The sequence below is a fragment of the Salminus brasiliensis genome, chromosome 17, assembly GCF_030463535.1.
Source record: "Salminus brasiliensis chromosome 17, fSalBra1.hap2, whole genome shotgun sequence".
NCBI classification, from domain to species: Eukaryota; Metazoa; Chordata; class Actinopteri; order Characiformes; family Bryconidae; genus Salminus; species Salminus brasiliensis.
The window spans coordinates 31,898,603-31,924,711 of NC_132894.1; the positions used below are offsets into that span (position 1 = coordinate 31,898,603).

The 26,109-nt window shown below is 43.8% G+C and overlaps 1 protein-coding gene across 2 annotated transcripts in view; it reads right to left on the minus strand.

Moving 5' to 3' along the window:
- The window catches only part of shroom2b (shroom family member 2b), a 33,228-nt gene extending 7,583 nt beyond the window's left edge, over positions 1-25,645 (minus strand). For both annotated transcript variants that reach the window (XM_072660217.1, XM_072660218.1), the window contains exons 1-5: positions 25,544-25,645; positions 24,878-25,192; positions 15,000-15,148; positions 2,962-3,090; positions 95-2,435 (exon numbers count right to left, since the gene is read on the minus strand). In XM_072660217.1, the coding sequence (XP_072516318.1) occupies positions 95-2,435; positions 2,962-3,090; positions 15,000-15,148; positions 24,878-25,093 (2,835 nt within the window). In that variant the 5' untranslated portion in view covers positions 25,094-25,192; positions 25,544-25,645. The remainder of the gene's footprint in view (positions 1-94; positions 2,436-2,961; positions 3,091-14,999; positions 15,149-24,877; positions 25,193-25,543) is intronic.
- Positions 25,646-26,109: the final 464 nt, after the last annotated feature.

The following is a 26,109-nucleotide window of genomic DNA, read 5'->3' on the forward strand; positions in this document are numbered from 1 at the left end:
AGGAGGCTGTAGTTCTCCAAGAGTGGAGAAAAATGATCTTATTTATGTAATATAATTTTTTTTTTCATCCCGATGTATAAAAAAGTCAACTTACTCCACCATAGAAGTCTGCTGAAGGTGATGATCTGGACCGTTCATGGATACACACTGAGCTGTTGCGTTCCTCAGTCCCTGAATCCAAGATGTTCTCTGCGGAGCGATACCTGCTGGATGTTCTACCTTCCGTCAGCTTCTTTTGCAAGTTCCAGGTTGCTTCATACTCCGCAAACGTGCCCAACCGCTGTTGCTCCTCAGCTGCTGTGGCACTTTTATTTGCCCCCGGTTGCTGTTTGGAGGGGAACTTTTGATCATTTTCACCTCCTGAGAAGGCGACCTGATTTTTCCCGCCGCCACTGATCTCCTCACTGGGGCTAAGATGGGACTTCTTCGGGATAGGTTTGGAGAAGGCCGGTCTGGAAGCTCCTTCAAAGAACTTGCATCTATCTACAAATGAACCAACAGATGCTTGGTGTGGGCTTTTTTCCTCCACTCCTACTTCATTGATCTTGTCAGGTTCTGAGAAAGAATGCACTCTCTTGTCCATGGGAAAACGCTTCCGGCTGCCGATACGGGAAACCTGTCCGTATGCGGAATCTGCTTTTACAGATGGCAGGCCAGAAATGGCTTCAGGCAGTTCCAGATCTCTCCTTTTGAACGACGTAGCTTGCAGGACCCTGGCTTGGGCCTCCTTCAAGTGGTCCTTGTATGTGTTTGAAAATGAGCCATCCGATGAGGATGTAGACGTTTCTGTGGACTTCCAGACCCCAGCATCCTCATCGGTTTCGCCAGGGCAACTCAAGGCAGCAGCACTCCGGCTCTTTTGAAGCTGAGCTCTCTTCTCTTGGATCTCATTACGCAGGGTGGTGGCATACCGGTCACTTCGCCTTCCCAGCTTGCCACTTGAAGGATCTGGTGCTTCTTGCAAGGCGCCTCCATTAGTTGCCACCATGGTACTGTTAGCTAGAATCTTACTCTCCTGAGCTAAAGAGTGCAACAGTGGCGTCTTCTGTGGGCAGATCTTGTGTTCATTCTTGGTTATCCATGGGTCCTTCGGGGCATTTCGCTGTGCTGTGGTGGCACAGCTTCTCTGATCTGCCTGGTGGTTCAGTACATGCTTGTTCTGCAGGTTCTCAGCAATTCCTACATCTTTCTTCCATGGATTTTCCCTCTCTTTCTCCCCAGAGCCGGACTTCACCATCATGGGACCAACTCCTGGAGAGGTAGCTTCCAATGCAGGAGGACTGACAATCTGTTTGCAGAACTCATTACTCGAGTTTTTGTGTTCAGATGCTGCCTGGTAAAGCGGCGGGTACTTAGCTTTTATGGCCTTTTGAGAATTCCAATCGCTAACAGCCTGGGTAGTCTCAGATTCTGGCTGCCATCCATCCTCCACCATTCCTTCTGATACCTCCTGTGTAGGCTGCTGGGCAGTGATGCAATAGTAGCGGAAATGTGCCATTCCTTCAGGGCTGTTGTCCGGAGCTGCGGTAGACGCAGACAGAGATGCTGTGGAGCTTCTGGTTTGGTTCTGGGCTCCGGCATTAGTGGGCAGGTGCTGCAGACTGCGATAATAGGTGCCAACGGTCTGTGTCTTGGGTGCAGAAGTGTTGCCAGGATGTAGATAGAAGGGACTCTCATCACTGCGCTGTCGCTGATGTTGAGGCTGACAGGCAAAAGGGTTTTGGCCTTGCCTCACATCAGTGCTCGACAAAGAGAAGAGCTTGCTTGGATTAAGCTGATTAGGGTTGTAGTCCTCCGGAGAAAGGTACGCGTGAAGGAAATCTTTCTTAGAGGGCGGGTTGTAGCTGCGCCGTGAATCGGGTCCTCGTTCGCTGACGTGGTGATTGTCAAACTGCCTGTCTGCACCCTTGCTGTGGGATTTCTGATGGGAATACGCAGGAGGTCCATGTGGGTATGGGATGACTAGTCCCTTTTCATGAATTTTAGTTGCAGCAAAACTGTCACTCCGTAAAGGTGGAGGAGGTGGGGGTGGAGAGTGGGCAGCTGAAGACTTCTCCGGAACGTGCCACACGGGGTTAAGATTCAACCTTCCTGAGGAGGAGAACCTGGAGCTCGTCTGGTCCTCTATCCTAGGGCTGACCCGACCACCGTTACTGACCGGGATCTGCAGGTACCTGTGCCTTTCGCTAGGACTGCCCCGATAAAACATGCAGTCTGTTGGGGTGCTACTGCTCCTTGACGAATTCTGGTCAGGCGTGCTATATGACGAGTCGTGTTTACACAGGCCCTTCACAGCCAATGACTGGTCTGCAGCAATCTGCGTCTTGTTAGAGGAGCGCTCTAGACCTTCCATATTTCCCACTGAGCTAAATTTGCAGGACACCTGTCGCAGATTTGTCTGGCCCCAACAATTGGTGAAGTCATTTGAGGGTGAACTGGAGACAGAGATAGAAATTTTGGTAATAAACATTTTATATTCAAGGTGCGCAATATGGACAAAAGTATTGGGACACCTACACATTACACCTACAGGAGCTTTTATGACATCCTATTCTAAATCCACAGGCATTAATATGAAGATGGTCCTACTTTGCAGCTCTGGAGCCTTTTGGAGAGCGTTGGCCACTTTTATGCCCCACTCTGCAACTTTATGTGGTATTCCACTTCTCGGCTGAGTTGCTATGGGAAGCAATTTCACCAGCTGACTAGTTGTTGCAGGGGTGGCTCCTATTACAGAACCATGTTGGAATTCAGGGAGCTCTTTAGAGACCCACCCATTCTTTCATTAACGAGTGTAAAGGCAGGCTGATTGACTAGGGGCTTGATTTTATACACCTATAGCAATAGGACTGAATGATATGCCTGAATTCAGGGATTAAGAGGTGCGTCCCAATACTTTTGTCCATATAGTGTATGTCAGTCAACATGGGTCACAATGATCGACAAGGTGCATGACCTCACCCTGGATCATACTTTGTCTGCCAGATAGGTTCGAGTGCAGCAGCGGGGTCCGACTCGCGCCCCTCCGGGGGATTCTCAGACACTTTGGAAGAGTGCCAAGAGTGGGGTCTGCAAAAAGGTTCATTCCTCCTAAAAGGGTCAACAAAACAGAGAACATCGGTTCGAAGACACAACCCAACACTATGAAGCATGCCAGTAGGGTGCGAAGACAGTGGCTGACCCTGACCCTGATGATCAGTCTCCGAATGCATATCTGATGTCTGCAATGTCTACAGATTTGAGCCTCTAAAATCACATGACCCAGGCCAATTACTGACCAAACCCCTCTTGATTTGCAGCATACGTACCCTTTAAACCGATTCTTCCTGAGAAGCATGCAAGACAAAGAAGGAGATTAAACCCCACATTAGACAGAATCAACCAATCTCAACACAGTAATGCCACTTCACAGAAAACCGAGCAGGCTGCCCGATCGCTGTTAGAAACACCAACCACCACGTGAATTACGAGCACTCTGATGGGAACCAAAGACAATGACAGCATGACAGCAATCAGATATAAGGATAAGCAATTCCTTGTCTGCAGGTGAACAGCACGGCTAGGCACAGCTAAGACACCAAGAGATGCTGTATTGTATAGCAGGGGAGGAAACAGTAAACAGTATTCAACACAGAATCATGGGAATGGGGATTGCTGGAAGGAGAACCGGGGGGGTGGGGGTGGGGTGGGGTGGTGGTCTCAACTGTTACTGTTACAATACCTCATAGAACTTCGCAAAATCTTCGTTAGAAAGCTCCTGGCCACGTGAATGTCACTCTCTGCGGGCATTGTTTGTGTTACAATATCCACCATTTTCATCTTCCTGTATAGCAAGGAGGAGGAGGACATGCTCAGTCAGGTGTACTTTTCAACTTCTCAACACGTTTGGCCTAGTGATAAATGATTCCCTGTCTCAGAGATGTCTGGCCTGGTCCAACAACCCAATGTAAAAAGAACGGTCACTATTATTATGAAGGTCAGAGCACACCGACCATGTGCCGATGGACATGTACGTGATGGATAGTTCACGCTTTCCTAGTTACCTTAGCAATGCTAAGCTAAGACATCGATATTGCTCAATAAAGCTGGTGGTGCTGCTCCAGAATCCGTTTGAGGAAGATAAACCAGGTTTGTCCTCATGTTCCTGTTTTCTTAAGCGATCCAGAGCACTTTTAATATCCACTGGAGGAGCTCTGATACGGGCGCTCGGAGACTAGCTAAATATGGCGTGCAGCATCTTCTGATGTCAGGCGACTGCCTGGAAAAATACAGACGGGCCTTGAAGCTTAGCAGACAGTATGTATTCAGTCTGAGAAAACCACAGTCATGACCGATCCGGATGGGAATAAACTCAAAAAGGAGCTTTTGTGAAAAAGGGAATTACCCAGGATCCCATGTAAATGTAATCCAACCTGAATGTGGCTTAAAATATACAGGTCTTCATCATCCCCCACTTTTGCCGGGTGTTGTTTGACCACTGTGTCACGGACAGTTATTCTTCAGACCATTCTTAAAAACTGCCGATGTTGTAATGTTGCCCTTTGTCTTAGACTATGTGGTCTGTGTGCTCTGGCCTTTTAAGACTACAGTGCTGACACATACAGTGTAGATGCAAAACAACGTCTCCAGGCTAAACCGGTAGGCTAACTGAGTCACACATGAGACACATGAGGTTGACACTTCTGTGACCTTCTTTCTATAAAAAAAAAAAAAAACTCCTGAAAACACAACCTAGAGCAGTGAGAGATAGCAAGTGTAAATGACGGCTTTCACAAAGATGGACTGTTGTTTTTTTTATAATCTCTTACCGTAGCATTTAGACCCACTCAGACGTGCTGTACTGAGCATACAGTGCCTTGAGATCTACAAGGGTCAAGCCACCATATGGCTACAGTGCTACAGAAGAGACTGCATGTCTTTAATGGGAGATTAGCCCTTTAAATCTGCACTAACGTGAGTGTCTCGTTCTTTCCAAGCTGCTGCCAGTCTAGAAAATTCCTTTCCATTAATTTCTAAAATTTCCAGCTCCATTACTATTCTATTACATAACAGTGCAAGGGTTATGCAGTGCTTCCGTTGTCAGTCAAATGATCCAGGCTTGTCCTAACCTACTCTAACTCATGTTACCTTGAGTTACAGTAAACATGGAAGGGATGTGTATTCTACATGTATCACCTCACTTCTGCAGGCCCAGCCAACTCATTCAAAGGGTGTGAAAGACGTCACTTAACAGCAGTCCAGCTGGTGGAGTAAGTAGGTGAGCTAATTTTGGTTTAAGGGCCACTATACGAATGCAAATGAAAGGAAAACTGCTTATACAGATCCTTCTTAGGGCTTCTCAGACACTTTTCAGGTAGGAAAGCACATTTGTCAAAAGAAGTAAAATAAAGCTGAAGACTAAGCTTATAGGTTTTGTCCAAAATGTTATATTTTGTTTTATATCCTGGCCTAAATCCAGTCATTATACATCCATATAATTTCTTTTTTTAATTCTGCACAATTATTTACCAATAAAACAAGTAAGTTTTTAACAGGCCCAATCATATATTTTATATATATTTATAAATCTAATATATTTATATTTATATAATTTATATTTATAAATAACAGTCTGATATAAGTTATACACTCTTACAAATCCCATAGAAGAAACACATATATAAAATATATATGTATATATAATATATTTATTATGTCTCTGTACACACACAATTATATATATATATATATATATATATATATGTGTGTGTGTGTGTGTGTGTGTACAGACAGAGAGAGAGAGAGAGAGAGAGAGTGTGTATATGAGTAAAAACTAAATATAGGGGGTAAAAAAAACTATATATATATATATATAAACTATGTATTACCAACAGATATCCACCGTAGATAGGATGTTGTGGCTGGAGGGGCCAGTTTTAAGTAGGTCTAAATTTTAGGACTGTGGCAGTGTGTGTGTATGTGTGGAAATACCTCTTAACCCATGCAGCAACCTACAATTTAGGCCTACTTAAACCCCCTACAACCACAAAATCCTCACTCTGGCGGATACCCTTGTGTCCCCGGTGTCCTCTTTACTAAAAAAAAAAAAGGTCACCCTAAATGTTTTAAAGTCCAAACCTTTGACTAGCACTGACACACTCAAATGAACAAGTGAATACAAGTATAACTGACCGAGCTGCTGTAAGTTTTGCAGCGTGGAGGATGAGCCTAAACGTACCACAGTATTTGGTGAATCTCAGACATGAAGCAATGCCAACTGTCACCACAACCTACTCAACATCCCCAGCAGTTTTCAAGACGGCAGGTATAGCCATACACAGGACCAACATTAACCATTCAGTGACTTTCAGACACCCCCAACCACTCACCTGTTTCCTGCAGTAAAAGTAGAAACAGGCCCATGCTTAGATTCCTTTTCAAATGGGACCTGCTGTAGTTCCCGTAAATGAAGCACTAGCTGAAGATGACTTTCCCAGCCAGAGCACCTCTCACGCTTTGAAAGAACTGCATCAACACAATGGAGCCTCCTGGAGCCTGGAATCTTAAAGACATTACCGCCAGGGCCTCCCCACACTAGGGACAATACCTCAAGACAACTGAACAACCCATTGACCAATGGAGACCATCGACCCCCGCCTCCTACCCTCAGCCTCCTCCTACGCTTACACACACATGCATGCACACAGTCACGCAAAAAAAAAACAACAAAGCTCCACCTAGGACACACCCCCTTCACCCCCACCTCCCCCATACCAGGGGCAAACTCTCTGAGTGGGTGTCTGACAGTATGTGTGTGTGTGTCCTAGTCAAAAGGAGATTTCCTTGGGGGATTATGGAGATTTAGCTCGAGCAACAAGGAGGCAATGTAATGTCCAGTCATAACAAGTGGCATAATTTGCTTCTCTGATTGGCTGATGGCTCAGAAACAGTGTTGGGTCCAGAGAGGTAGGCTTCCATTGTGCTGCAAGTGACTAAAGATTCAACTATTAGCGGGGGCGTCTGGGTGGGTTCTGAGTAAAGACTGAGTGAAGGGCTTAGTAAATGTCCGGTATGAGTCATATAAGGATTACACTCTCTCTCACGGTGCACTATAATCCCATGTTTATGTGACCTAATTGTGAGACCTCAGCAAGAATTAGAATTTTCCATATTTAATATTTACCTGGACTTTACCTGGACACAGGTAAAACATCCCTTCGAGGGGGGGGGGCCTTTCAGAATACCACAGCAATTTCCTTAAGTTCCCTATAAGGACATTATTGTATGAGAAACATTATGACACACAGTATATTGTAATTATGAGATATACTACACAGGACAAAAGTATTGGGACACCTGCTTATTTACTGTATCTTCCTAAATCAAGGGTATTAAAAAAAAGGTCAAGATGTTGGATGATGATCATCACCCGACTTTACCTCCCCACCCAACTCATCCCAAAAGTATTGAATGGAGTACCACCATCATTCCAGAGAACGCAGTTCTTTCACTGCTCCATAGCTTAATGTTGGAGGGCTTTATACCTATATAGCCCACGCCTAGCATTAGGCAGCATGGTGCCTATAGGTTCATGTTAATCTGCTCCAGAGAGTCCTATTCTATTGGCCGTACTTCTCTACAGGGACTAGATAAGCTGTGTCAGCATTGGATGCATGTTAATTAGTTTAAAATTCATTAGAGGACGTGTCCACAAAATTTAGACATCACTGCGACATAATACATTACATGTCCAAATATTTGTGGACACCCCTTCTGTACTTCTGTATCTTGAACGGAGCGGTTCTGTAAACTTCGCGGCAGCTGCTGCACATGAAAGCGGTTGTGGGCGGAGCAAATTCTTCATTAACTGAGTCACCGCTTGTTCGTTCGGTAGCCCCAGCCGCCTGCATGCGGCGCAGAGGCCAGCCGTGAGCCCGGCTAAATAACTGAATGGAGTCAGACGGACGGGACACAAAAGGAAGTGCCACCATAATCACAAACAGGCTTACTGATAACAGGGCACCCCAAACCCTGCCAGAACCCACTGCACACCACCCACACACCCACACACCCACACCTTTCTACACTATTCTCATAACAGGCCCGATGTTAACCTACATCTGTCAGCTTCAGAGCACATTCTAGTGCATTTAACTGCAGCAATGTTCAGAACTGTATTTCCACATTCAGGGCTAGAGGAGAAACTTCCAAATGCCCCTCATCACTAAACACCCATCAGTTAAATGGGTGGGCTTGGTCAGAAGAAGGGTGCCAGCTTGCCAGTTTGCCAGTACATCATTGGCTAGCATCACAGTAAAAAAAGTGCACATAAGTCCGGGTAATGTACAGGTGAGCCCATGTAATGGCAGAGCGGGTAATTTTCTGGACAATTCACAGTGGGCGTATTGATATCATTATTATGGACGAATCGGTAGCCTTGTTCATCTTCAATATGCTATGAACAAAACACTGCGATTTCCGCATTGCACCGTTTGCCTCCTGCACGCGCTACAAAGGCAAGCGGTTTAAGTGATGGGGGAGAGGGAGAGCCCTGCTCTCCACCCAGACAGCCTGAGGCCAGTTACACTCTTCAGGACTCCTGGCTACAGATGGCTGTGGCATCATCAAGGACTGAACGGGCAAACTCCTGGCGACAGGGCCAGCGCTCAAGTATCATCAACACAAAAAATTCAGTACTACTAGAAACCTGACCAGTCAGTAATTATACAGTAATTATATCACCATCAAAGAACAAAGCAAGTGACATGTGGTCACTGTCACAGCTGATTTTGTAGAGGATAATCAGCAGTTTACATTATCATTCAATCTCATCATATATAAAAACAAAACAAAACATGGGCTCCCTGAGTGGCGCAGCTGTCTAAGCTGCCTAACAACTGGCCCCAATCTTTCCGTTTGGGTAGAAAGGCCTTCTTCTTTGCTCATAATATAGTGTTATGCTAGTTAGTGTAGAACAGAATTGGCAGTTAGTGTTCTCCTCCAAGTGTGTTTATCCGTCCCTGTAGAAAACATGACACCATAAAAAGCTGAGTTCTGGATCTCTCAGCTTGTCCAGAAATGCATGACATGCAAAACATAGGGGGAGCCTAGGAGCCAGAAATACCAATTCCCACATAATGCTGCTTTAACGTCTCCAACCTAACACCTCACCTTAACAACGACACACGCCAGTATTCAGAGAGTCACATTTTCCACCAATAACCAGAGTGTAACGCAGAACAGTGCAGGGCTTTCCTCGCTGAGCAGCAGTAATGCCGCACTACAGCCCTGTCTAAATCTGGCAGCTTCTCAAATCCTGTAGCCGTGGATTTCCACTACTACTCATCTCCTCGTCTCGTGATGCAACAGGTGCCAAGGCAGCTAAGGACAGCCAAAGCGGGGACCCAAAGCAGCAAAACAGACTCATCCACTGCTATATGCTGGAAAATCGAAGGCCGAAACTCAAGAGTGCCGAGTTCATTTTCAGAGAAGTGCGCTGTAATTGATGTCCAGTAAAACGGAATGGCCTGAAGCTTGTCATTTCCACCCTGTCTGTACAGTACACTGCTACTGCAACTCCACAACTCCACACTATGATTACAGGCTTTTTACTGTATAACCTCCAAGAACTGATTTACAGGCAATACAACATACAGAACACAGAACTACACTGACAGAAAGCCAGTAAACCTATAATCTTAACCTACAAATCTAGTAAATAAGCCGTAAGTAAGGTTACCACTGCTTCATGGGAGCAAGAACATCCGTTTGAGGAAATACCTGGTCAGGTGAATGAAGTGGAGGTATATTCCTCTCCAGGGAACGATGCCATAATGTACACAGTCAAGCACTGAAGAGAGTTTAGTCCCCACCAAAACAATGAGCTCACACACCACAGCCAATCCCGTGAGCCGAATGAGCTCACCTAGGCAATGGCACCATCCATTTCTCTAACAGCACGGGGGGGAGGAAGGGGTTCACTAAGGGACGGTAAAGTGACCACTTATAGTCCTGTAGCTTCAAGACTCCAAAAAGTAGCCTTCACTTTCCCTCCCTTTAACAAAACTTCAGTCAAAGCCAATGCACAAGGTTACGCAACGGCTTGACTTCAGAGTGGTCTTCCTTGTCCAATGCCCTACGGTTGGACTAGCTTGTCCTGCCGCTCGTAATTGGATTCTGAGCTAAGGCCAGAGAAGCCAGTCAGCAGCCTATGTAGAGCGTTAATAAGTGCAGTAAGGTGAAAAAAAAACAACTCATAAGTTAGGATCAGTTCAATATATACACATTATATAGACAAAAGTATTGGGACACCTGCCTATTTATTGTTTCTTCCGAAATCAAAGGTATTAAAAGAGTAATTGTCTCTGCTGTCCAGGGAAGAAGGCTTTCTACTAGATTTTGGAGGAGCACTGCTGTGAGAATTTGATTGCATTCAGTGACAAAAGCGTTAGTGTGGTCAGGATGTTGGATGACCACCATTCCACCTCATCCTTAACTCCCCAACTCATCCCAAAAGTATTGGATGGAGCACCATCCCTCATTCCAGAGAACATGGTTCTTTCACTGCTCCACAGCTCAATACTGGGGGGCTTAATACTCCTCTAGACCATGCCTGACATTAGGCAGCATGGTGGCAATAGGTTCATGTTTATCTGCACCAGAGAGTCCTATTCTATTGGCCGTATTTCTCTACAGGAACTAGACAAGCTGTGTGTGATGTGTGTGTGTGTGCATTTGAACATCTGTGTCAGCAATGGGTGTAGCTGAATGCCTGCATTAAAAGGGCTGTCCACATACATTTGGACATATAGTGTATCTACACTAGCCATTAGCCACAACATTAACACCACCTGCCTAGTACTGTGAAGGCATATGCAGCCAGGCCCATCAAGACATGGACTCTACAAGACCTGTCTGTGTCCTGTGGTATCCAGTTCAGCAACACTTCCACTGGGACAATGAATATGACAAGACCCTGCACCTAACAGTTAGGGTTACCCATGACCTTCCCATCACAGTGTTTTGCTGAACTAAGCCCACAACACCTCCAGAAGCCTCCCAGCATCTCAAGTTTGGCATCCCAGACCCACTTCACAGGGAAACCACAACTATAGTGCAGAGCACTGGTGTTACCACTAGATGGCCCAACTGACCCAGTAGGGTAGGGTGCTTAGTACATTATAGTGCTTGCCAGCAGCTTACCAGGACCCTTGCTAGCGATGGATAATGACCCACAGCACACAGCAAGACACAGCAAAAGCAACCCAAGAGCTTCAGAAGGAAGAAAAATACAATTTTTTAAATATTTAAAATGTCAGAGTCAGTTATCTAACCTCAACCCAACCAAGGTTGCAAAAGACAAGACTGAAGGCATACAGACCCACAAATGAGCAGCAACTGCAGGCGGCTGCAGTAAAGACCTGGCAAAGCGTCTCAAGGGAGAAAAAATCTACGGGTCTATGGGTTCCAGACTCCAGACTTTATTGACTGCAAAGGATTTCCATCCAAGCATTAAAAAAACCCTAAACTTAAAGCATTAAGTTAATTTGTCCAATTACTTTTGAGCCTGTGTTCCTCGTACCTCCAAAACAGCAACTTTACAGGAGAAGTAAAAAACCTTTCTAACTTTCAATGGAAGTCAATGTAAAAAGACTGTACTCCAAGACATTTTGGAGCATTTCTATTGGTCCATTAATCAGTAGATTTGGATAAAACATACAAAAAACCTGACAGATGTACACTATGTAAAAAAGTAAGAAATGTTTGGTGGGACAGCTACGATATATCATATTCTTAAATCCTTAAAGCTGAAAATCTGCACTTGATTGATTCACATCTTGATTTCTAATTTCATATCCACTGGTGGTTAAGGTGGTGCACAGGGGAAAAATGACAAAAACCTCACTGTCCAAATACTTTTAGACCTGACTGTACATCATAAAAAAAACAATAATCTTCTCTTTCCTAATGCTGGGGTTCCCGTGTTGTCCTGACAACGGCCTAAGGTGTAACAAAGTCTCTGGAGAAAGCTGCCCACCAGCTGTCCTCAGTCTGACGCTGGCTCTTCAAGGCCCCGAAGCCGCGGCGTCGGAATCCAGACAAAGCCTGACGAGACAAGGCCATGGTGCTGCTGGACAATGGCAGCCCCTCAAGCCTCTTTTGTGTGACGGCGTGCACTTGGACACAATAATGAGCCCCTTTTTGTTCCCCTTTAGCTAAATAATAGTGTCATCCGCTAGCTCGCAGCACTGACTAGACCTTTTTCTTTGCTAGTGATATGCTTATGTAAAACCAGGACATGCAGCTCCTAAGACTTCCAGACTGTACATCAAATAAACCTGGGCCATTCCTGTTGCTCCACTTTGGGTGTAGTCTGGTTCCCCTGGACTGGACCAAGCAGGATTATGTAGATTATGTGAAGCTATAAAATATAATGTTGGGTCTGCGTCCCAAATCACACACATCTTTACTTTACTGAGGCCACAACACTATTAAGCTGCAGTTCTAATGGTGGCTAGTTCTGAAACACTGTGTAATAGTGTGGTAGTGTGTGGTTTGGGACACAGCCCCGTCGCCACAGGTGTGTTGGTTGCCTGGTGTTGTTGCATCGGTGGCAGTTCAAAATATGAGCGGCTTGACTGCACAGTCAAGACTCCACCCTTGCTAGTGCCGGCGACACCATCATAGGCATAGAATAGAACAGTGGGACCTGAAGACAACACTGCCGTCTAGTGGTTGGGGTTAAATACTATACAAAATGAACCACTGTAAACCAACCGTAGTAATAATCGATACAGTGCTGCACAACATAATATTGTGATACTTCGATCTATTGATTAATTCTTACACCCCTACAGTAAACTGTCCCGCAACCTCTCATCTGGTTGTGCTGTAACACTAAACCATGTCCAATGCATTGTCTTGTTGCTATTGTAGTAGCCTGATGCTAGAATATACACATATATATATATATATATATATATATATATATACACAGATAAGGCTCCCTGGATAAGACTCCTAACTCTGTATTTTCCTATATATATATATATATATATATATATATATATATATATAGCTAGGAAAATACAGAGTTAGGAGTCTTATCCAGGGAGCCTTATCTGTGTATTGTGGTGCGTTTTCCCTGGTGGGGAAATCGAACCCATTACCCTGCACTCATAATGTAGAATGCACCAATAAACCGGAAACAGAAACATTAGCATATTAACATAAAGCACATTCTCAACCACTCGTCATCTCCCCCTCTTTCATTCTGCGACAGCAGGGTTATATAAGCGTATAGTGGACTTCACACATCCTATTTAAACACAGGCCTTTTATGGCACTGCAGAAAAACAAAGCAGACTGGTCCACTGCAGCCCAGTAATGATGCGTTCTAACCAAAGCTGCCTCCAGTTCAAACCTCAGCCTAGTCTGTGGCGTGGCAAAGCAATCTCAGAGTAATAGCTGTGCACACATTATTATCAGGCTCAGAAGGATCTCAACTGCAAGACCAGAAACAATCTGCTGTGTTCAAAACACGGCAACGACAAGCTGTTGATTTTCCTTTACACAGAGATTCCTCCGCCCAAAACCAGACTTACCAAACTGTCTAGACGATCCACCAGGATATGTTTGGTGTCTGAATTGCAAGATAATTGCCAAACATTGCACTATCAGTTACTTATAAATCAGCACAGACCTACAGTTGCTAAAGGAAGAATCTGATAAAAAAAATCTAATGATCATAATTTATCCTTTACCAAAATCCGCCTGATTAGTCAAGACATGACCAATACTTGCATGTGGTTCTCTAGTTTACAACAGGGGACAGAACACAAGACTGTCACCAATCTCATCTCAGGAAATGTACGCCCAAATTGTAACTTATTTGCTCATAAAGATCTACTTCAAAATCTACCAAATAGGTTTAAAAATACTTTAATATTTGAACATGTTTAGAGCCAGGGTAAAAATCACACAAGCGAGTCCTTGTGGATGTGAGTGATAGGATCTAAACAGCTCAAAACACAAAGTTAAAATAGAGTTTATTTTATTTATTGATTTATTTTTCGTTTTTGGCCAATACTGAGTGCTGATTGGTTGGCGAGCTGATGCTGGAGTTGGAGCTGCCAGTCAGGGGTTACTATAGCTGGTATAGCAGTTAACGTCCTGGCCTGCTTATGCTATGTTCATGTTTAATGCGAGTACCTTTGCAATGTTAAACATGTACATTACATTAACCCATTCATTATGAACTCGCTCGAGAGCGCCCTCTAGTGTACTACCTTATATCTTAGTGGCAGTACTTTTAAACTGTCAACCTGCATGTCTCTCGAATAGCAATAACACAGTAAAAAATTAGGGCTTTGGCAGTCTGTCCTACCATTTAGCTTCTTAGCGCTGCTAATTATAATATATATATATAAATTGTATATATAAACTAAAGTAAGTCTCATCATGTTGTAAACCACAGCAATGTGTCTTCACCAAACACATGAAGTAGGCCTGGATGCGTTCTGAGCGAGTTGAGAGACGTTTTTTTTTGGGCTTGTATTTACTGAGATGAGATTGGTGCCAGTCTAGGTCCAGTGTTTGTTAGCAACGTTAGCCTAGCATCTTCTGTTCTAAACTAAAGAAGCACACACCAGACAACTGTCTTAGCTGATCGACTGCATCTGGGGTCAGTGATCAATCATGCTCATTTGATTTTTTACTGAACTGTTCCTTTAAGTAATCTTAAACAGACCTGATGCTGATCAGCTAGGACCTGTTTAGTGTCTAAAAGCTTGCTTCTATAGTGTTAATGCTTCTAATGTAGCTAATGACAGATTATACCCAACCAATTATCTTCATGTTATCTATAAAATATGGACATATGGACATGGACATGGACAATTCATATGCCAAAAATACACTGATTAATGTTTATAGAAGACAGTGGGCTTCATTAGCTAAAATGTTTGAGATGGGACCCTCAATTGACGTGTTAATGACCCAGCCCCCCGCCCCAGGCCTACCGTTTCAACCCCAGCGCCAGTGTCCTGTAGGAGCTCTTCACCAGGCAGATGGCCTCCTGTCTGTAGCCACTCAGGGGAACTGCGTTAATACTGACAATCTCATCACCCACCTGGAGCTGCGCCGACGCTGCTCGACTCCCCTCCTCCACCTGTTCACATGCAGCCACACACACACACACACACACACAGACAGAAGACTGGTGTTACAATGGTATTAGAATCACATGCGTAGTAAACTGTCAGTACTGAACACTGTGAAATTTGGTCTTATGAGTATGCAGGCCCGATACCCGAGCCATTCTTTAAAGGCAGTTTGGAGGTACTGGTCATTTTGGATCGTAAATTAAACCACATGACATTGTAGACATCTTTAAAAAAAACTCATCTTCCAGTCGGTCCAGTTTAGGTGATGGACAGAGTTCCCCTCATTATGATTTGTTGATCTGTTTGTATAAAACATGAGAATCTACAGAATATTACAGAGTAAAATGACTGAAAACTGTATAAATATAAAGTTAAAAGTCGGGAAGTGTAATACACGCTTTGAGCCAACAGTCAAGAAGGACACGCTTTACACATGCATTTCTGGACAAGCTGAGACACCAATAAGATTCATGAATTTTTCCTACCCGCTTTTCCACACAAGTTACACATTGCAGTCAAAACTGTGCTTTGCCCAGAATACCCACGATATAGATGGTGCTCTCCCTGTTACAAGCCAGTGAAGCATCCCAATCCCAAGATTGTGAACCCGCTATTTTATGGTAAACTTTCTACATACTGTTGCTTTAAAAAGGACAAAGAGAGAAAAAAATGTTGGTTAACCCAATAAACCCCAGATTTAGTTCTTCACTTTAGTTCTCCACACTCATAACTACATTACTGACATAATTTAAAATAATTAAGTTTTACAGACCCTAAAATAGAACCCTGTGGGACTCCAAAACTGCCAAAATTGGATTAACCACTAAATAATAATCCTTGGCCAATATCAGCCAGTCTTACTGGGTACACCAACAGAAATGTGCGTCTAACAGCAGAACAGACACCCAGGGCCTGGACTGCGGACACGCTGTCATGGTCAGATAGCAATAAACACGATGTCAGGCCCAGAAGATAAGTCTCCACTGCTGCCATCACTTTTTTCCCTAATTTCCTCAATTTCAGCTCTTTTCTCTCTCTCTCTCTCTCTCTCTCTCTGTGGTGGCCATGTATGAGAACACACAGCTTTTGCTGACTGATGTCCGGTGGGAAAGTCTGGTCAGCGCTGATACACCTCTTGAGTAGTCATCACAGTCAAAACACTGCCAGAAAAAGCTTTATTTAACCCAAACCACAGCAAGGATAACAGCCCTGTAGGCCTCTTTCCATGACAGTAAAAACAAACTACAGCTCCTGTGGTGATGAGGGTGACAGGCCAAATCATCATATAAGGGGGCAAAAGACTAATAGACAAATTCACACACTTTAGAAGAACTAGCAAGTGCTCCAGAGCATACCTCCTCACTGTAAGTCTATAACTTATAAAAGGAGGCCCCAGGGCACGTCCAGCACCACCACTACTAAAAGACTGATGGGAAAGATAAAGGAGGAATGTACTGTACGTTTCAGACACAGCACCATCAAGATAAACAATGATCTCTGTATTCAGCTAGCAGCTAGCCATCATGGTGAAAACAAAGCCAAGTGTACCGACACGGTATCAGGGATGACGACCTATCAGGTACCATCAGCCATTCGTTATATTCCTTCCATCCCGAGACAAAAGAAAAGCAACCTGAGTGTGACGGTTAAAAATTCAAGAGGCTGAAACTTTAGACTGTGCAGAGAGGCCACAATACGCCATCTCCTGTGAGGAAAGAGCTGGGGCCACTCAGGCATCGAGGCTCTCTTTTGGTTAGGCCTCTGCCAAGGGCTGACCGATATGGGCAAATTTGATAATACAGATATCGATTTTAAGGGGCTTAAAATTAAGGTAATATGGGCTGATAATGTTTTTTCATTTATATTTTACATTTAAATTTTATAAGCAAATATATTTATATTTAAATTAGATTTATAATCCAATAGAGCTTTACTGTTGTGGATCAGGATCAGAGCTGATATATGTATGTATATAAGATCAGGTATCATCAATTTTAATCAAATCCAGTTCCGATCCTTTGTTTTTACCACTGTGTTCTAGCAAAGCGCCCTGTGGTGTTCTCTAGGCGCCCTGAACAGACATTATTCCCAGCATGCAGCAGTAAGGAGTATTCTCAGAAGGTGACCAAACAGATTAGAATCTGCAGTGTGGAACTGTTTCACAGTAAACCTATATATTACATATATATAACTTTATAATATATCATTTTTATTTATTTTATTATATATAATTCTTATTTTCTCTTTAAATTTGCATTTTGTTAACAAAACAGGGTGTCGTTTTATAAAATTCATTTCAACAACTTGATCTGAAACTTTCAGGACCTTTATTTCAGGCCCTCAGCCTACCACAATTGTACTTTGGACCTCAAACAAAAAAAAGGCTTCGACAGCCTTAGTACGACTGTAACACTGTGGGAGTGTTTTTTAAGAGCATTGAAATTCTTGAAAGTTGCAGTATTGAGTTGTTTACGGCAGTGAAGTCTTGAAGAAGCAGTGAACGTTGGAGACAACACTACTTCTTATCGCGACCTGTGAAAGGAAAGGTGACCTATGGTCAGTAAGAAAGGACCAGACAACAGTAAACAGTAAACAACTAACTGCCTCACTGTGATCGGGGGCAGAGCAAGGGTTTGAGAGCCTGCCGCGAGCTGAAAGCTGAAAATAGCTGAGGCTGTGGTTTTGGACGGAGCTCCATTATGGGGCTGAATGTGAGTCAACTCCAACGCTTCGGTGAAAACCAGGCAGTTTTTAGTTGTGGCGACAACAAGTGTGTGTTGTTACTGAACATGCGCCGTCATTGAACTCGTCACTATCATTTAGGCACAGCCCTAGGAGAGCTTGGAGATACAGAAAATGCAGCTTTAGCCCTATTGGATTACTTTATCAGAGGGAGGCCTATAAATGCATATGCACTGAGACAAAAGCATGACAGAGCAGTGACTGACCCTTGGATCCACTGCTTAGCAAGTTGTGATGGTCACCTTTTCATGCCAAAATCGAACACCTGTACACCTACCGCTTCAGCCAATCGTGTGGCTGCACTGAAATGCACAACCTCATGCAGATACAGACCAGCAGCTTCAGCTAATGTTCACGTCAACCATCAGAACCATTCGATTTCAGCGATTTTTAGGATGCTGTGTTTGTTGGCCCCAGACAGGCTGGTTTGGGGGTCTCTAGGACTGGGAACTTCAGCAGAACAGTCTCTAGAGCTTGGTGTAATAAGGAAAACACAGTGAGCAGCAATTCTGCAGATGGAAACATCTTGTTGATGAGTTGCACGAGTTGAAAGATGGAGAAAGGCCAGACTGGTTGGAGCCAACGGAAAAGCTACAGTAACTCAAGATACCCTCTCTGAACAACTGTGGTGAAAAGCAGAACCTTGAGGCGGATGAGCTACAACAGCAGAAGACCACGTCAGGTCCCACTCTTGTGCGCTAGAACAGAAGACTGAGGCTGCAGTGGGCACAGGCTTACCCAAACTGGACAGTTGAAAACATTATGAATCTCCATTTCTGCTGAGGCTCACAGATGGTGCAGTCAGAATTTGGTACCAACAGCATGAATCCATGGGCCCAACCTGCCTTGAGTCAACGGTCCAGGCTGGTGGAGGGTGGTGAAATGGGTGTAATGTTTTCTTGGCTGTTAATACCAATCAAGCATGGCTTCAATGCCTAGGCTGGGTGATTAGATCACAATATACGAGCCATTTTTATTAACTGCTGCTCTTCATCTAATTAAACCAGTCTAATTACACTGTTAGTAATGAAACCTGCAGCTGATCAGTGTTTATTAAGCACTAACGTAGAAAAGCATATTGTCATTACGATATCAAAATTTATCACAATACGATAAAATATCGTCATATTGCCCAGCTCTATTCAATGCCACATCCTATTGGAGTATGCTTGCTGACCATGTACATCCATCCCTTCATGGCCACACCATCTTCTAACAGGTACTTCCGGCATGATGACGCACCACGTCAGTGTTCTTCAGAGGCCTTCCCGGTTACCAGATCTGAATTTGGATGTGACCTAGAGACCTAGAGAGACCTAGAGATCTGCAGCATGACGGTGCTCCTGGGAAATCAAGTGTGGCAAGTGTGACGCAATCGTGTCAACATGTCAACGTGGCCAACGTGGCCTCTCAAAGGAATGTTTCCAGCTTCTTATGGAGTCCATGCAGTGAAGAAGTGAGGCTGCGTCGAGAGCACAAGGAGGCCCCAGCCAGTATAAATACAGTGTTCCTAATTAATTGCTCTGTAAGTGTAGCTCTACTCACATGAGCCAATGCACATTTATACAAATCCTAAACACGTCATCCGTCTACTCAGCATTTGCTAAGCTGTTAGATTTCACTTGAAGCCCCAATCAGATATCTGCGACCTCTGGACGAGAGTGTTGTGTCCCAAAATGAGAACAGTGTGAGGAGCACTGTCAGCATGACCTTCAGTAATGCAGCGCTAAATGTATCCTGCACAGGCCTCACACACACACTCACACACACACGGCTAAGTCATAACATTCTGAGAATCACAGAAATCGCACACATTCTTCTGCAGCTCCTGGCACTGCTGGAGCCTCCGGTATCACCCTCAAAAGCCCCCATGTTTCCTGCCAAGGTGACGTTACGGCCAGTGAAAACGGCTTCTTATGATGATACGTTTAAAGGTGCGAAGGAATGCAGTTTATACAGTATTTTAAGAACAGTCAGTATGTGACGTACACCTTATGTCCAAATGTTTGTGGACACCTCTTCCAATGAATGTATTCAATGTGTACCTTTGAATTTGGAAGAAACAATGAAAGAGCAGGTGTCCCAATACTTTTGTCCATATAGTGTATTTAAGTACGTGGCAAAAAATGGTGAGATGTTATTTTGCAGGCCAATTTACCTACTTTAAAATGAACCCTGTTATTTTACCTAAGACTGAAACACACTGATTTTAAGTGGACTTGGAGGGGGGGTGGCCGGCCTAGTGTTGTAGTGCTTTTAGCCTTTTTATGCAAATACACTAAATAACCCCGTAATGAGAAATGTTTATAAGGATGCACCAGTATACAGGAATTAGGAATATATAGTGGGTTGATGGCAATATCCTATACAGTATTATTTGTTATACAGTATTATACATTACTATAATAAAATATCTAATTATACATATTATACATGCTAATACTGAGACGTTTATACAAAGTAGAAATCTACCTGGATGCAGTGAATTATAATTTTACAATAAATACATTTATTTTTGTAGGGTTTTTGTAGGTATTTTTGTAGCGTCACATAAATATTCCTACACTCCTGGAGTAAGTGAGCACTGGGTAGATATAGGTATTTTACACTATTTTAGTCTGTTGATTTTGGGTTTAAAGATATGTTCCCTTTCAAAGAGGTAAGAACAATGTCTTGTATTACTGAAAATTACTCCCTGTTGCTGAACGTATGTTGTATGGTGTCCATCATGATCTGAAAGTGGTTCAATCGCTCCTATACCTGATGACCCTGACAAGATATACAGCATTACACTGCCTCTCTTCTGTACGTCTACACCGCAGTGGCTTTCACTGAGCATTTAATAACACTTCATACTGCCAGACATTTCCCTGGAAGTCCGTACTGTACTTAGGGTTGGGTACTACTGCAAAAATAAAACTGCATGATACTTGATGACATACTGAAGACATATAATACACGTATCATGAACTCGGAACGAGTTAGAAAACCACATTTCAAAGGGAAATTTCACCAAATTCGCAAAGACTTGTTGCTTGAAACGCACTCAGTGTGGAAATTTGGTGTGAAATGGTTAATGCTGATTTATTTACAGTGCTGGTGAGTAGAACCAGAGGTTGCAACATTTGATTTAGTGTCCGAAAACACCCAGAAACATCCTGGTTCGCTCCCAAGTGATGCCACAGCCATCCGTCACTGGGAGTCCAAAACAGCACAATAGTCCCCACTCTTTCAGGGTGGGTAGGGTTGACCTCCCTCTCCCTTATTACTCAATTCGATGCTAGTGTGAGCATCTTCTAGCTAATGTAATAGAACTGACAGCTAGTGTTAGTCTCCAAATACGATTAGCCGTCCAATGATGTTAAGTTAGAGGCAGTTTGAGAAGATGGTGGTTGGCTTCATGTGACTCTTGGTGGGCTGAATGACTGAAATTGGGGTGAAAACTGGGGTAAAATGAAGAATAAATATAAATAAATAAGTGCTGTGTTTCAGACAGTAGCTTGGACCTGGTTTCTATGGTGTTTTTTTAATACATTTCTTCATCCAGGTTTTCACCCACCCATTTGTAACTCACCCTAGCACTAGCAATACTGCTGACACTAGAAGACTCAAATACATGTGAAGCCACCGCCTTTTTTTATTGATGGCAATGAGGCATTGCAGGGTGGCCGACACACTCGGAGGAAAGCAAGGGGTCCCCAGCTGCACCGCACCAGCTAACAGATGCCTGAGCTAGCCAACATAGCTCAAGAGCATGGCCAATTGTGCTCTCTCTGACTCCGGCCACTGATGGCAAAGCAACATGGCTCGGGATTGGAACTTGCAACCCTAGGGCCATAGTGGTAGCGTAGTAGACCGCTGAGCCAATCAGAGCCCATTTTGATGCATTTTTTTTTCATTCACTTTACATCTCAATGATTTCATTAAGTTTAATTATGCAGAACAATTGAAAAATTGGTGGAATTCCCCTTTAAAATAGCTACAAAAAAGGCACTACATGCAGTTGTTCTTCTAGAAGTTATTTAGTACTAACTTTTAATAAAGTCTCAAACCGACAAGCCACTGACAATGACACAAGACGAAGTTCTACACCAGTTAAGAAAATGTTGTTTCAAAATATCCAGAGGGTTTAGGGGGTTGCTATGGCTCTTTAGTCTAACATCTAGATGTCAAAACCTAGAGAGAGCCGCTGCTAATGTAAAGGTATCCGTGGCCAGGAAATGTAGCATGGGATCCGTGCCGAAGAGAGCGGAAAAATGGGGTCATGTTTTCAGACCAAACACTCCACGAGGTGTGAAAGAATAAAGTGCGGTGCTGAATCCAGGTCTTTCAGATGAAAGGAAGCAAACCTGTTCCACATGGCGTGGAAGAAGGTAGATACACCCTGTACGGACTGTATGAATGATGTGCTGCCTGTCATAGCCTTCCTAACAAGTGAAAAACATCAACACCAGTATCCTGTGATATTGCTTTTTTCAGTTTTCTTGATATTTCTGGTAACTAACGAGCATCAAATCCATGACATAATGCCCATAAAACGATGACGTTCATGTTGCCAATGGGTATGACTGTGCTAAGATTGGACCTTTACTACAGTAACCCTGAAATTGAAGACTTTGAAGTACTTTAACTCAGTTTCATTTCCGAGAGCAGGGGAATGCTTCCTCCGACATGAAGCCAATCAACCACTTCATTCATGGTCAACACGCTTGGAGGAGAACACAGCCAGCCAGGTTTCTGGTACATCAGCTAACAGCTGCCTGCATTGGCTAACATGGTGTAGTAGAGGTGTGAGTGTGAAGCAAGGTCGTAGTCACTATATATATCAACCCCCCCCCTCCCCCTCAAATATACTGATGTAATTAATAATAAATAAATCCAATTATATCTCACTAGCTTTGTGCATTGTAAGGATCTGTCAGTGTTCCCATCTGTTGCTATCATCTCTAACTTGCACGATAAAGTACTGTTAAGGTCAGTACATCATTTAGTGCTGGAACGGTTACTGTGGTAATCCTGAATTTTACTAAGCCATGTCAGTAATCGCATGAAAGCTAACATATTTGGGGGAAACGGGCAGATCTGCGAGTGCTAAATCAATTAACTATTGCTACTAATGCTAACTATGATAGCCAAATTACCCAGAAGGCTAACTAGTCACACACTTACACAGCATCCAACAACAGTCATGGGCATATTTAAAGGAATCCCACGTAAAGGTGAAGTAAAGTGATCATTGTAGTGATGTGTTTGTAAAGTTTAGGCCAATTTTTAATCATTTAATTATTAAGTTATTAATTTCTTAACGACTCTCTGCTTGAGACGCACTTAACATCATTCAGGGTGAGGTTTGGTGTGAAATGGTTTAATGTAGAAAAACCTGCTGACTAAGATTTTTGCAGTGGTGCAAAAACACCAGCGAATCAGAAGCTTGCTGGTTCGAGCCCCAGCAATACCACAGCCATTTACATTTATGGTATTTAGCAGACGCTCTTATCCAGAGCGACTTACATGGTTACTGGTATTACAGAGGAGGGTTAGGAGTCTGGCCCAATGTAGTGTTAGGAGTCTGGCCCAAGGACTCTTATTGGTGTAGCGCAGCATAGTCACCCAGACCGGGAATCGAACCCTGGTCTCCCACATGGTGTTGTTGTAACGCAATGGTAGGCGGAGGTGTTATCTGTTGCGCCACACCAACCACATAGCCATCCGTCACTGGGAGTCCCAACAGCGCAACAGTCCTGACTAATGAGCAGGTCTCAGGAAAAAAAAGTTGCTGCCAACTCTCCTGCATTAGCTGGGAGACTCCTGCAAGGCTCTTGCAAGGAGGGCTGTGGCATCGCTGGGGCTCGAACCAGCGAGCTTCTGATTCGCTGGTGTTTTCGGACATTAAATAAAAAGTTGCAACTTGTGGTGCCATTCAGCCAAACCTCACCCTGAAGGACGTTAAATGCGTCTCAAGCAGAGAGTCATTAAGAAATGAATAAGTTAATAATTAAATGATTAAAAATTGGCCTAAACTTTACACACACATCACTACAATGATCGACACTTTACTTCGCCTTCACGTGGGATTCCTTTAAACAGGCTCACCCACAAAAACTAGTATTTATTTAAATAAATATTATATATTAAATAATAAAAATCTATCCACACCCATTAATCTCACTACTGCATCTAGAGTTACACCCCCCCCCCCCACCCCCAATTGTTCAATTCATGGCTACAGTCTTGGTGTGAAGAACCTTTTAAAGGTCTAAAGAGTCAATGTCAATGTTCAAAGGTTCTTCACCAGTAGACAGGTTCTTCACACTCACACATCTCTACTACAAACATGGTTCTCTAGGGAACCAAAAGTGGTTCTTCTATGGCATGGCTATGGACTGAAGACCTCTTCTCACTTTTCATTGACTTTAAGCGGCTGAAAGATTCTCTGACGTGTGGACGCTCATTGTTCCTGGAGAAGGACACGCTGACACCAGATAAGAACTTGCGTGTGGAGCTCTTTGCGGTTAAGTAGACAATGCTGACGTAGCCATGCTGACAGATGTTTTTCAATGGCACTATCTTCAGTCGTTCTGATGAGCTTTAAATACTAATTATAGAAGTATGGATATCTGTGGTTTTAACATAATGAACAAACATTCTCCAAATAATGTGGCGATAAATTGAAATAGTCATATCAAAATTTTATGACCACCCCTGGTCTGGAATCAGTTTGGCCCATTTGTGCAGCTCAACTCTCCATATCGGAGCACTGTAGTCCAGTAATCTGGTTCTCTGCATACTTTGCTATTGGCCTCCTTTGACTTGACCCTGTTCCTCCAAGGTCAGGACCCCACAGGACTGACCACCACAGAGCAGTGGTGATGATGTATATATATGTTATATAAATATATAATATATTTATATATATATAGCACATCCAGACTCTTCATTAAGTAGCTCTGCAGCTTTATATAAACAGCATGCTCCAAGTGTACCATCTCTACCTTTGTAATAATCAGAGGCTCTTGGTACTCCAGCCCTCCTCTCAGAGTAAAACCCCAGGGTGCTCCTCCAGCCAGAACCACGTCCACCAGCTCCCACGTCTCGCCATCCGTCCCACTCTGCTGCTCCAGGGTCCTCCACGGCTCCTCGGGTTCTCCAAATGTCCTGTGCTCTCTCGACAGAGCTCCAAAGCGTGGAGCCGCATCTACAACTTCCATCGTGGACCTGAAAGATCTCACCAAGCATATGCTGAGCAGCTTTCAGACTAACAGTGGTCCCACCAGCCAGGAGCTGAAGACTGCTGCCATGGGCAGATGCTTAAAGGTGTTGGAAAAAAAAAAAACAGTGGTCCCATAAACAGATGCATGGAAGGAATGGTCCCAGTGAAAGAGTTCTCAAATAGGAGATGCTGAGAAGTGTCCCCACTGAGAGTCTCACAGCAGGTTACTGTTATTGTAGCTAGGTTCTTGTTGGATTTATGGGGGTTTAGAAGTACAGTGCTTAAGCCTTAAGCGTTTTCCTCTTCCATTAACACCCCCATCTCCAAGAGCTTTGCCTCACCACAGCAAAGAATTCAAAATGGACCCAATCAAAAGCCTTCCCAGCAGAAATATGGCGTTATGCGAATCCAGACGGGGAAATATTCCAGACAAACCCGAAATCCTTACCGTAATCCCACAGCTTGTTCATTCTGTAAGTGAACCGAGCCAGACCGAACCTTTACGCACAGAACAGCCTGCTCCCCAAAACGATTCTGTGGGACACTCCGCTGCATTCCGACCCTTTACAACCTTAACACTGGACAGTTGTTGAAAGGTGAAGTTTTCGTGGCGGACACTTGTCGTCAAGTTGCCCGTCCATCCACGGAGGAGCTGAACTGATCCTCCAGCAGAGGCGCACTGAGCTCCTGACCTGTTGCGCGCTCACAGACGCCACCTGGCGGTTAAACCCACAACCCAACGGGAGTCAAATGTCACAGATTTTTTAATGTAGGTAAACACGTCCAGGTAAGTGGCTAAGTATGTAGTACGGAGTCTCTACGGTGCCATAGTGGTGTTTTAAATAAGGCGTGGCTACAACATAATACACTAAGACCACACATTAATAGACCTTCTCAGTTCAGGTCTCACTTCAGATCAGCCCAGGCAGATGTTCCTGTGCTTCTCTAAAATCATAGTTATAAAAAGTCCATTTTATTGGGGATTGCTGGGCAGAACTACAGCACGCGACACGC